The 12,989-nt window shown below is 34.7% G+C and overlaps 1 protein-coding gene across 9 annotated transcripts in view; it reads right to left on the bottom strand.

Annotated features, from left to right (window-relative positions):
- Positions 1 to 12,989, bottom strand: part of CEP290 (centrosomal protein 290) — a 95,226-nt gene that overhangs the window by 58,849 nt on the left and 23,388 nt on the right. For all 9 annotated transcript variants that reach the window (XR_011464255.1, XR_011464254.1, XM_070370952.1 and 6 more), the window contains exons 14-22: positions 12,427 to 12,589; positions 10,160 to 10,260; positions 10,000 to 10,087; positions 8,792 to 8,904; positions 7,186 to 7,270; positions 6,480 to 6,622; positions 4,552 to 4,716; positions 3,447 to 3,596; positions 706 to 821 (exon numbers count right to left, since the gene is read on the bottom strand). Coding sequence is in view for 7 of the 9 variants with exons in the window: in XM_070370952.1 (XP_070227053.1) it covers positions 706 to 821; positions 3,447 to 3,596; positions 4,552 to 4,716; positions 6,480 to 6,622; positions 7,186 to 7,270; positions 8,792 to 8,904; positions 10,000 to 10,087; positions 10,160 to 10,260; positions 12,427 to 12,589 (1,124 nt within the window). In the remaining 2 variants the exon portion in view is untranslated. The remainder of the gene's footprint in view (positions 1 to 705; positions 822 to 3,446; positions 3,597 to 4,551; positions 4,717 to 6,479; positions 6,623 to 7,185; positions 7,271 to 8,791; positions 8,905 to 9,999; positions 10,088 to 10,159; positions 10,261 to 12,426; positions 12,590 to 12,989) is intronic.

The following is a 12,989-nucleotide window of genomic DNA, read 5'->3' as shown; positions in this document are numbered from 1 at the left end:
AACCTGGACATATGACTTGGACAGCTCATTTACTATTCTGGCTAATGAGATCTAAGTCTGCTGGAGTCCTCTAGAAAAAATTTTATAAATAAAAATGAAGAATTGTGTGAAAAGAAAACACCCCTCTTCTTCAATGGACATGGTTCCATCTTCCTTGAAATCCTAACTCCTGCACCATCATAGGAGATAACATGACATACACTAGAAGATTCCCAAACATGACCCACCTATAATTAGCTTTGGCTTTCTTATTGGATTAAATCATAATCATTCTTACTGTTTAAACAAACTTTGATCAGATATTCTAATTATTACTAAAGCTATTAGTCCATTAGTACAGATGAGATGGCAGAGATAAGAAGAAACAGGCTAGTTCTCTATGAAAACACATGAATAATGATGCTGGTGATGAAAAAGAACTACTGTTGACACGAACTGTTCATATGTGCCATAATATTCACAAAATACTCAGATCTGGGCATTTTCACATAATTAAGTTATTTCACATAATTAAGTTATTGAGGTAATAATAACTATGAAAAAGTATCACTATCACAGAATTTTACAGACAAGGAACTAAAACACAAAGCAAAGGAGAAGAGGCAGGAGGATAAAGGAAAAGAAAATATCTAAATATCTTTTGTTACTTAACTTTAATAAGAATATGCTACATTCATATTTATAAAGTTTTGCTAACACCTATACCTTAGGTATTCTTTATATAATAAGCTTTGTTGATGACGAATTACTGCAAATTTTCTGTTATAGTCTTCAAGAGAATCTTCTAAATTCTTTAACTTATTTTCTTTATATTCTAGTTCCTAAAAATTGGTTTAGAAATGAGAATGAAAAAATCATCAGGATATATTTCAAATCTGAAAGTATAAATTCATATTCTGACAAGATTATAGAAAAATATATAAAAGATAATCAACAACAAATCCATAAGCAGCCCAGATCATTTCTATGATTATTTTGAACATCTTATGGCATATGGAATGAGATAATATGTGTAAAAGAGAAGTTCTATGAAACAGGTAAGATTATTTTCATCATATATTTGTAATAGTTACAGTAACCATCAAATGATCAGATTCAGTGGTTACAAACTTGCCTCTAGCCACTCAGCCCCACATACCCTTTAGTGAACATATGCATTCATATCTTCACTCAAATTGTCCTCTCCAATTATTTAATTTTGAAGACGAAGAAACTTGAGACTCAGAAAGATCAAGTAACTTATTTAACATTAAAAACCTCATTAGTACTAGGCTTGGTAACCATTTTCTGAGACGTATGCCAAGCTTGGTGCCAGGTGCCTACATATTTGCAGATCTAACACTTGCAGTCAGGTCTGGCTGACTCCAGAGATCTTGCTACTTCCAGCACTCTATGCTGCCTTAGGATTGGGAGTTCCAGTATTGTTTTGCCACTTTGAACAGGTCTTCGGATTTTTAACTGGTGTTTGCTAATCTACCACATCTGGTCCCATCACTTCATGGGAAATAGATGGGGAAACAGTGGAAACAGTGTCAGACTTTATTTTTGGGGGCTCCAAAATCACTGCAGATGGTGACTGCAGCCATGAAATTAAAAGATGCTTACTCTATGGGGTCGAACAGAGTTGGACACGACTGAAGCGACTTAGCAGCAGCAGCAACTCCTTGGAAGAAAAGTTATGACCAACCTAGATAGCATATTCAAAAGCAGAGACATTACTTTGCCAACAAAGGTCCATCTAGTCAAGGCTATGGTTTTTCCAGTGGCCATGTATGGATGTGAGAGTTGGACTGTGAAGAAAGCTGAGCGCCGAAGAATTGGTGCTTTTGAACTGTGGTGTTGGAGAAGACTCTTGAGAGTCCCTTGGATTGCAAGGAGATCCAACCAGTCCATTCTGAAGGACATCAGCCCTGGGATTTCTTTGGAAGAAATGATGCTAAAGCTGAAACTCGAGTACTTTGGCCACCTCATGCGAAGAACTGACTCACTGGAAAAGACTCTGATGCTGGGAGGGATTGGGGGCAGGAGGAGAAGGGGACGACAGAGGATGAGATGGCTGGATGCCATCACTGACTCAATGGACATGAGTCTGAGTCAACTCCGGGAGATGGTGATGGACAGGGAGGCCTGGCATGCTGCGGTTCATGGGGTCACAAGGAGTCGGACACGACTGAGTGACTGAACTGAACTGAACTGAATCTACCACAATGCTTTCTATGTGTTTTGTGTGTGTGTGTGTTTTTACACAAAGATTAAAAAATAATGAATCATCACAAGTAACATGACAAGCCTATACTGTTATTGACATACTACTTATTGACAGTGTTCCTGAAGTAAAGAAGAATAAATTCAGGAAAAGTATTAAAATCAGAAATCTAAGAATAATGACACAACATGAATAATAAAGTAATGATCCAATAAACAGTTCAATTCTAATACTCAAGGATTGCTGCTGCTGCTAAGTCACTTCAGTCGTGTCCGACTCTGTGCGACCCCGTAGACGGCAGCCCACCAGGCTGCCCTGTCCCTGGGATTCTCCAGGCAAGAACACTGGAGTGGGTTGCCATTTCCTTCTCCAATGCATGAAAGTGAAAAGTGAAAGTGAAGTCCTCAGTCGTGTCCGACTCTTAGTGACCCCATGGACTGCAGCCCACCAGGCTCCTCCGTCCATGGGATTTTCCAGGTAAGAGTACTGGAGTGGGGTGCCATTGCCTTCTCCAACTCAAGGATTAAGTAATATAATTTACAAATACAAGCAGTTGATAAGCATAACTCAAATATATTCACAAGTAGATTACTTAGGAAAGGGAAACAGCAGTGCTTACAATCAAAAACTTATTTTCATTGATTCTGAACACATTTGTAATTATATTTGCAAAGTAAGTGATTTTATGGTTATTCACACACACTTCAAATGGAAAAATGAAAAGCGACTCTCATTAGGCCATTCATAATGACTATAACATAGAGAGGAAAGCTGACAAACCAACACAGGGCAAGCAGTATCCTCTCTGATTTGCTAACGGAGTAACTAACCTTACAGGGCAAAGGGGAGAAAGAAATAAAAGACAATTTTAAGACAATTTCTCTTAAAAGTTTTTCTAGTGGTTAACACACAAAAAAGGAACAATTCTAATCATTACACAAAAAGCTGTGTCAGACTTTATCCATCTGAATTGCTTTTCCAACCAGCAATAGATAAAAGAGCTCACTTTACTTATACATTACTACCTTATAGTAGCTGCATGTTATTCTGTCAATCATATATTTCATATGAATGGCATGCCTGCTTTTCATTCAGATGAATAGAACGAACTGCTTTTATTCATAACATTCCATCTAACATCAAAATCCAGTAAAAATACATCTCACTGTTAATAGTCTAAGAACTCAAAGAAACAGCTGATGATTGTTATTTTGCTATTCACATATAAAGTTTTCAGTACCTGTAAGATATGTATTAAATATTCATTCTGAGCATTAATAATATTGGCACTAGATGGTGCTATCCCATCAGGTAAGTCGATTCCTTTAAACACAACATTTGATCCTTCTGTTTGTCGTAAAAGACTGGTTTCTTTTTCAAGATGATCTATCTGGAAACAAACAATTCAGAAATGAGAATCTCATCTCTTACACAAAAAGACAAATTAAAAAGCAGTAACTTAAATTTCCTAAAGAGTAACTTTAACAAGTAGATATATGAATGCTCTGCCAGGTATTAATTAAATTAATGTAATTTCTGCTTAGAGATGCCTAAGAATACATTTAAAATCTCTGTATCCTTTTATGTTTTCCTAGTGGCTCAAACTGTGGTGTTGGAGAAGACTCTTGAGACTGCAAGGAGATCCAACCAGTCCATTCTGAAGGAGATCAGCCCTGGGATTTCTTTGGAAGGAATGATGCTAAAGCTGAAACTCCAGTACTTTGGCCACCTCATGCAAAGAGTTGACTCACTGGAAAAAACTCTGATGCTGGGAGGGATTGGGGGCAGGAGGAGAAGGGGACGACAGAGGATGAGATGGCTGGATTGCATCACTGACTCGATGGACGTGAGTCTGAGTGAACTCCGGGAGTTGGTGATGGACAGGGAGGCCTGGCGTGCTGCAATTCACAGGGTCGCAAAGAGTCAGACACGACTGAGCGACTGATCTGATTTGAGTGGCTCAAACCATAAAGAATCTGCCTGCAATGCAGGAGACCAGGGTTCAATCCCTGGGTCAGGTAAGATCCCCTGGAGAAGGAAATGGAAACCCATTCCAGTATTCTTGCCTGGAAAATCCCATGGACAGTAGAGCCTGGCAGGCTACAGTCCATGGGGTCGCAGAGTCAGACACAACTGAGCAACTAACACACAAACATATTTACATTATAAAGTACTGATTTTTCCACTAATTCTATTTTAAAAATCCAAACAGAAGCTTTTCTAATATAGAAAGAATTAATTCAAGGGGCATATTCTCATAAAATAGTCATTAAAAAAACAAATGTTTCATATTAAACCTTTGTTCATAAGCTTAGCATTTTCTTTTATTTAAAAAAAATTCTCACCTTTAAATGTGCTTTTGTCAACTGCTGAGAATAATTTATAGCCTCTTTCCGAGATTCTCTGAGCTCCTGTCTTAATTCTTCATTTCTTCCAGTAAGTTGATCAACTTGGGCTTTTAAATGCAGATTAGCATCAAATATTCCTTCTGCATTCTTTGATTCTATAGCCTAATATATTTAAATTATATTGAAGAAATGTAAAGAAAAACACTAAAATCACAGTATAATAATTAAGTTTAGATAACACTTACATTTAAGCATTATACTACTCCCATGTGTAATAATGTATACCAACTCTATCTCTTACAAATTTATAAAATACCAGTTAACCTGCATCAGTATTACCAAGCATACTGATCACCTCATTCTAACAATTAACAAATACTGAGCTAACTCAAGTAGACTGGTAGACCAGAAAAACAACTTAAACAGGAACAAGATGACTAGGGTTCAAATATAAACCAATCTCTTGCTAGCTGGACAACTGACTTAAAATTCCTTAAATCTTAGCTTCTTTATCTCTAAAGTAGGGGAAGTAATGTTAGCTCTGTCTGCTTCACAAAGCTTTTATACAGTCAAAATGAGATAATTTACATGTAAATACTTTGAAACCATGAAGCATCTTAAAGTAAAATATAAGCAATGGAATGAAATAGCTACTACATTCAATCAGATAAAATTTACACTGCTTCCTTTCTATACAGTTAAAGCATACAAGATAACAAAAGGAAAGTATGGTAAAGTCTTATCCAAGAGTTCTGGATTAAAAAAAAAAAAAATGTCAAATATTGAAGTCACCAACCCACTTCGAATACTATGTCTCAGATCAAACTCTGCTCTACAAGGGGAACTCTATTTAGTGACCAAATAGCCCAGTAAAATTCGAACTTTTTCTATTTTAATTGACAGCCTCAAGCGTTCCTGAGACCACTGCTTCCATAGACTTCATCTGCTTCTCTTCCAGGTCATTATTTTTCTTTTTTTCTGATTGATATACCCCATTCAATGACATACCAGTATCTTGTCTAAGAGATCATCAGAATAGCACTTTAGATCAGATAATTGTTATGCACTTAAGTTTACTTTCTATCGCTATAGGATATTTTTCTGGGTCCCTATCACTGTCTAATTCAATCTCATTTTCCAAAAGGCCTTATAGACAACATGATGCTATTTATCAACAAGACAACTAACTAGACTACTTTATCATCTGTCAGAGTACCTCCTTCTGCCTATTTCTTCCTGCTATCCCTTTTGAATCAGTATAAATTATTACTTCATGTAGCCTGTTCTGATCTCCTTAGGGTAAAGGACATCTTAGATCTCCTTAGATCTTAGAAATCTACTGCCTTGAGTTAAATCCCAGATCACACTCTTGATGAGATTACATATGATTTTACTCATCTTGCTGCCTTTGTCTCAGCATGACCCTTAAAATAAAAAGTGGAGATGACAAAGAAAGTATCAGTGAACTTGAAGATAAATCAATAGCAATTATCCAACTTGGAGAAAAAAGATAAAACTTTATGGAAAAAAAATGAACAGAGCCTCAGGGATTTGTGGGACAATGTCAAAAAGTCTAACATGTATCACTGGAGTCCTAGAGACAATGGGGCAGAAAAAAATAAATGAAGAAATTAATGGTAGAAAATTTCTCAATTGTGGTGAATAACATAAGTGAACAACCTCAGGAAACCCCAAACAAGGCACACACACACACACACCCCCTTTGGCACTTTACAATCACGCTGGTGAATACAAAATAAAAAGAGAAAGTTTTGAACTAGTTTGAGAACTATACATTTCATACAGTGGAATGACTCAAATGACAGTAATGTTTCATTAGAAGCTGTGGAGACCCATGAGAGGGGAACAACATTTTTAAAGTGATGAAACAACAAAATAAAACTATTAATATAAAAATAACTTACATTAACTAGTCTTTCAAGACTGGGAATAATTAGAGATGTTTCCCCTCCTTTAATATCAGGATCTTTCTGCATTTCCTTAATAGCTTGCAATATTTCTTTCATACCTTCTTCAAGTTGCTTATTTTCTTCAACTAATTCTTTTACTAAAAACGACATATTTATTGAATGAATGAGATTTACAATTTATAATTTACACTAGGTATAAATTTCCAATTATACTATACTATAGAGATGACAAGTATTTCAAATATAGCAAAAATAGCCCATTTATAAAATGTGAATACAAATAAATGTGCAAAAAATTCAAGTATAAATCCAATGGGTAAATAGTTAAATAAAACTGGACACCTATTTAAATAATACACATATACATATATAGCTCATGGATGAAATAAATAAATCATAAGCATACTTTGCTTTCACTTTATATTAAAACTTTTACATTTATTTTCTAACTTCACTTTCATTAGAGGACCAAAGAGAAAAAATAGACTCATTTATCATTACAATAAATTCAGATTAATAACATTCTCTGAAAAAGAAATAAAGCAAGGCAAACCAAATAAATGAGAGATTGACATTGATACATTATAGACATTGTTAAGGCTAAAACAGACTAGAGAACAGAATGTATTAGTCCTTTAGACCCATAATTTTCAGTACAGGTTAAGTAAGTAAAGAAAAATAAGACATAACAGTGACTTACATTTATTTTGAAATTTCGCTATTACTGTTCTACTTCTTTCTAAATCTCTTTCCTTTTCAATTAGTTCTCTTGAAAGAAATTCATTCTAAACAAAACAAAGAGAAAATTGTTTTTTTAAAAAAATATTACAATATTTATAGTTTTGAAGTTTAAAGAAAAGTTTGATCAACTGAGGTTTAAAATACCTAAAACAAGCTACAGAAACATAGCAACAGTCATAAAAATAAAATTTAAAAGGTGAAACACGTAATGATCACCCCTCCCACATTCTCCCTCCCTGCAACACCATGGCAAAAGGGAAACAGATACTGAAGGTTTTTGTCTTTAGCACCACAATCATCTCTTTTAATGATCTGCCTTTACACTACCTGTTCTGCCTGGCTTCTATGACGTGCAAGCTCTATTTCTGCATTTCTATTCTGTGCTTCTTTGATCAATAAATCCTGTGCTATGACTTCATTCTAAAGAAACATGTTATAAATTAGGCAAGTTAATGAGTTCATCTCAAACGTACTTCATTTTTAGATTTTTAAAAGACAGAATGTGTATAAATTAGTGTTAATGTGCAAACAGAAAAATTATTACAACTGCTGCTTATAGAATTTCGTTAGAAAGTCATAAAAATGAATTAAAAAAAAAATCCTAGGAATGTTATTTGGAGGATAGCTCACCTGAGATCTAAGAAATACTAGTTCTGTCCGTAGCTGTTCTATAAGATTTTCAAGTGGATCTATCTGAGGTAATTTTGATTGTGCAGTAATTGGCACAGGGTCCGGAATATTAACTTCAAGTTTACCTTTCCAGATTTCTGTCTGTATGGGAACTTCACTTTTTCCTATATCTTCTTTCAAATTGGTATCAGCAAAGTTGATTGGGGTATGAACCTGTTCATCTTCTGATGTTGCTACTTGTGATTTATCCATGCCAGCACTATTGTCATGAATTTGTTGACAAAATATTGCTGATTTTTGCCTAAGTGATAACTTCTGCATTAAATCTGAAGCTGTTGATAAGGCTCGTAAAGATGAATCACTTTTTTGTGTGAAATTAGTCTTTTCAAGTGCCTGATGGCTTCTTGTCACTTTCTTCATAGACTCATCAGAAATAGAACATAAATATTCGTTTATTTCTTCATGACTCTCTTTACTAAAGGTACTGATTAATGATTCTAGATTTCTTAAAGATTGTAGACAGGGTGCTTTAAAAATCTCCCTTATTGTAATAGTTTCTGGAGGTGAAATATCATCTTTCACTTGTACAGATGAAGAATGTGTAGTTAAAGAGACAAAAGGATTCACTTCACTTTCTACACGCTGGTGAATTTCAGATAACATTCTCGATAATGATCCCATGGTCATATTCTCTTCTGGCTCATTCTGACATGACTGTGGAATATTGAATGATGGTCTCCTATGCAGCAGCTCTACTTTATCTGAACTCCTAATCTGTATTCAGAGTAAACAACGTTTCATTAATCTTGGGATCTATCTGAGACTTTTTAACAAGTATAAAAAGAAGCAATGTCCAAAATGAGATAATAGGGGAAGAAATAAAAGCCTGATAATAATATTCTTTCACTTTGCCATAGTAATACTTTACTATTTACCTTTGACTGTTCTTCACTCATATTTTTGAGGCTCATGAAATCAGATTTTCTTTCTCCCATTCTATTCTCTTGAGAAAAGTGTTCAGTTAGGTTCAGGTCCTCAGCAATTAATCCTACAAATAAAAGAATTAACAAATGAGAAACATAAAAATAACTCTTATTATTCCAATATTTTAATGTTCTTGGTTTTTTTTTGGCTATGCCTCACAGTACATGGGATCTTAGTTTCCAGACCAGGGATCAAACCTGCACCGCTTGCAGTGGAAGCATGGACTCTTACCCACTGGTAAGCCCCCAAAACTTTAATTCTTAAAAACTAAATCAAGTTTTAAATCAAACAAAAGGTAAAATAATTATTTCCAAGATCCTGGATCCACATGTAGCCTCCTCTACAACTGCCTACTTTAGGCTACTTTTAATAAGATATTAATGAGAAACAATACAAATTCTATCTTCTCTATCATTCTTTTTCACATATTAGTAAGTGCCAATATAGTTAACAGATATACCCATAAAGAATCATGAATGATTACTAAATTGCTTAATATATGAATAAATTACAAAGTTTTGCCCTTCGAGAAATGTTTGATATACTATAGAGAGCATAAAGCTAAAAAAAAAAAATCTTTATTATTCACAGATACTTGTGAGCTTGGGCCAAGTTAGAAAAAAAATTCTGTCTCTATGGTCTTCTTACAAAAAAGCAATAGCTATTAAAGAACTAATCCAACTGTTCTCTTTATATTATGTAAGATAAATCAAAAGAAAAAAAGATGTTAATTTTTATTCAATAAAATATTACTTTCACTTAGCAAAGAATAATGTACAAAGAAAGCTTTCAGTACATAGCTTTTAAGGAAAGAGAAAATATTAACATAATATATATTAACAAATTACTAAGTTTTATCATTACTAATCACAACATACTGTGATTGACTAGAAATTAGTAAGATTATACTATAAAGTTTTCTAAAGTCCATGATTCTGAAGTTTGTTTTTTGTTCACTTATTATTCTTTTTAACTGTTTCAGATTTAGGACTGAACTCAATGACACTCGTACACTTTCATCAGGCCATTATTTTCATTTATTAAACTTGTAGCAAAACCACAGGAATATAGCAATAATATTTCCAACTTACAGAAAATTCTATATCCACACCATTCATTTTCCAATGATTCTTTAAAGGTTTGGAGTAACAGAGTATACCTGAAGTGACAGTTCTTTTTCCTTTTTCTTGAGCCATTTGACGAATTTTTTTCTTCAGATCAAGTCGTTCTTCCTCTAGACTTTCAATCTACAAGGTATAAACTATTAGTATTTCTCTTTGCTTCAACCAGGAAAATAACCAGTTGACTACCGCACTTGCCTCTTTCAAAAGAATCTGGTTTTCAGCTCTGTATTGCTGCTGTTTTAAACTTTTGGTATTTCTAAATTCAGTTAAATCAATCATTGTTGTTGGTTCAAGGCCTAAAATAGAAAGCAATATGATTAAAACCTTATTAATATTCAAATGAGCTACAAAAAACTTCATATAACAACTGGTTATCATCAAGCAACTGGTTATAATCTATTTAGCCAGCATCACTGAAGAACGGGGTACTTTTTGTGCAAGAGTTCTTCAGGTATTTGAACTGTATAAGCTAAAATTTTTATCACAATTTTTAATGGAAATCCTGACAAAAACATATTATGATCTGTCTTCTCCATGTTGGACTATCATAGTGGTACTATCATGTATTAAGAATAGAAGCTTTGGAATAAAACAGTTGGGTTCAATTCCTACTTTTAATTATTAACTAGTTGTAGGGATAATCGGTTTGGAGAAGGCAATGGCACCCCACTCCAGCACTTTTGCCTGGAAAATCCCATGGATGAAGGAGCTTGGTGGGCTGCAGTCCATGGGGTCTCTAAGAGTCAGACACAACTGACCAACTTCACGTTCACTTTTCACTTTCATGCACTGAAGAAGGAAATGGCAACCCACTCCAGTGTTCTTGCCTGGAGAATCCCAGGGACAGGGGGCCTCGGGGGCTGCCGTCTCTGGGGTCGCTCAGAGTCGGACACAACTGAAGTGACTTAGCAGCAGGGACGGGGGGCCTCGGGGGCTGCCGTCTCTGGGGTCGCTCAGAGTCGGACACAACTGAAGTGACTTAGCAGCAGCAGGGATAATCGGAGAAGGCGATGGCACCCCACTCCAGTACTCTTGCCTGGAAAATCCCATGGACCGAGGAGCCTGGTAGGCTGCAGTCCACGAGGTCTCGAAGAGTAGGACACGACTGAGTGACTTCACTTTCACTTTTCACTTTCATGCATTGGAGGAGGAAATGGCAACCCACTCCAGTGTTCTTGCCTGGAGAATCCCAGGGACGGGGGAGCCTGGTGGGCTGCCGTCTATGGGGTCACACAGAGTCAGACATGACTGAAGTGACTTAGCAGCAGCAGCAGCAGCAGGGATAATACTGTATGTATGTAAGCGACTTAGCATATATGTATATATATATTTCTTCTTGGCTTGTTGTCAGGGGTATAATAAAATTAACCCAAATAAAGTATTTATAGCAGTGCTTAGCACAGAGCAGTCATTATTAATATCAACATCAATTATATCATCGTGACTAGACTGACGTGCTAGTGTGCCTCTTTCCTATTTTCCTATTACTAAGATGCCACCATGCTGTGAAAACCAGATACCAAGACTGTCTCAATAATTATGAAGCAAGACTTGGGGCCTTTAAAATACAGAAAGTTTGATGTTTGTGACTACTATCTATATAGTTCAGTCATCTTTACGAACATCCAGATTCAAGTTGGCCATAATCTGATAGGTCAAATTGATTAGACTAAGTCTAACTTGAGGTCCTTGCATGACTCTGGGTCCCAGTTAAAAACTTTTACAAATCAATAGTATGTATAAAATTTTTACTTCTTTTTCCTTTGGAGAATAGTTTTTACAGGGGATCACTTTAACCCTAGAAGAGCATTAATTGGTATCTACCAAGTATAATTAAATCATTATTTACAACATTATTTTCATTTTCAAGTAGCAATTTATACTGGACTGTCATAACATTCAAACTAGTGAAATATTCACTAGTGAACTATTTACTGATATCAATATACAAACTTTCAAGCTATATTTACTAACTACTTCTTATAATCGGTAGTAACCTTATAATACTCAACCTAAGTAAAACTTAATCTAAACTATAAAATTCAAGTATTTATCAAATAAAGTCTTAAAAAGGATTAAACAGTATTTCTAAATGTTTCCAACATTCATCTGAACTTAGAGCATTTTTCAAACTAACAAAGTACTTTTGTTGAAAATAAAGGTAACGTATAATATATGGTATTAAGAAAGTAGACTTTCATTTTTTAAACAAGCAATTATTATTGAGGAGATCTTGGACTGAATATAGTAATGCTCCAGATCTGGCCAACTATCATCCCCATTCCATCAAATCCATAATCCCACTTCAATTGGAACAGTTCCACTTTCACTAATTTTAAATATTTTTATAGGAGAAAGTATTTGGGAAAAAAGGGTATCCAATTATTAAAAATAAAAATAAACAACAAAAATGACTTGACAATTAGGGTTGAGCAAACTCCATATCTTAAAAGATGCCTTACCCATGCGCTCTCTAAGTGCCTCATTTTCATCAAGAAAATCATTGATCTTCAACTCAAGCTTATTGATTTCCTTTGTCAATACTTCAATCTCTCGATCTCTTATTTTAATTTGGTTTTTACAATTCTTTATTTCAATAACAGCATCTTCTAAACCATAAACTCCCTGAAAAATACCCAATGTGATTTAAATATAACATTGTTTATTTGAATAAATTCTCAAGTTCAAAAATTTGTTTTCTTATTAAGTCGAGGGGAAATACACAAATAACTAAGATTTACATCTTTAAACTGTGTTTTTTTATGCTACTTTTAAAAAACAAATCCAGGAGTAATAATAACAGGAAATGGAACAATTGACATTTCCCAGTATAGCATCATAATGGCAAAGCAACTCAGAATATTACATATTAAACAGTTAACAACATATGGAAAAAGAACAGTAAGGGAGAATCAGCAATACCATTAGAATAAGTAGGTTATCAGTTGTGTGATATAGCTGTAATCAGATTTAAAAATATAAAAAGCACAAAGTAAAGCTGTTTTGGCACAGTACTTACAAACCT

This window comes from Bos mutus, chromosome 5, assembly GCF_027580195.1.
Source record: "Bos mutus isolate GX-2022 chromosome 5, NWIPB_WYAK_1.1, whole genome shotgun sequence".
Taxonomy (NCBI): domain Eukaryota; kingdom Metazoa; phylum Chordata; class Mammalia; order Artiodactyla; family Bovidae; genus Bos; species Bos mutus.
Note: the sequence above shows the minus strand (reverse complement) of the source record. Positions and strands in the feature narration are given on the sequence as shown.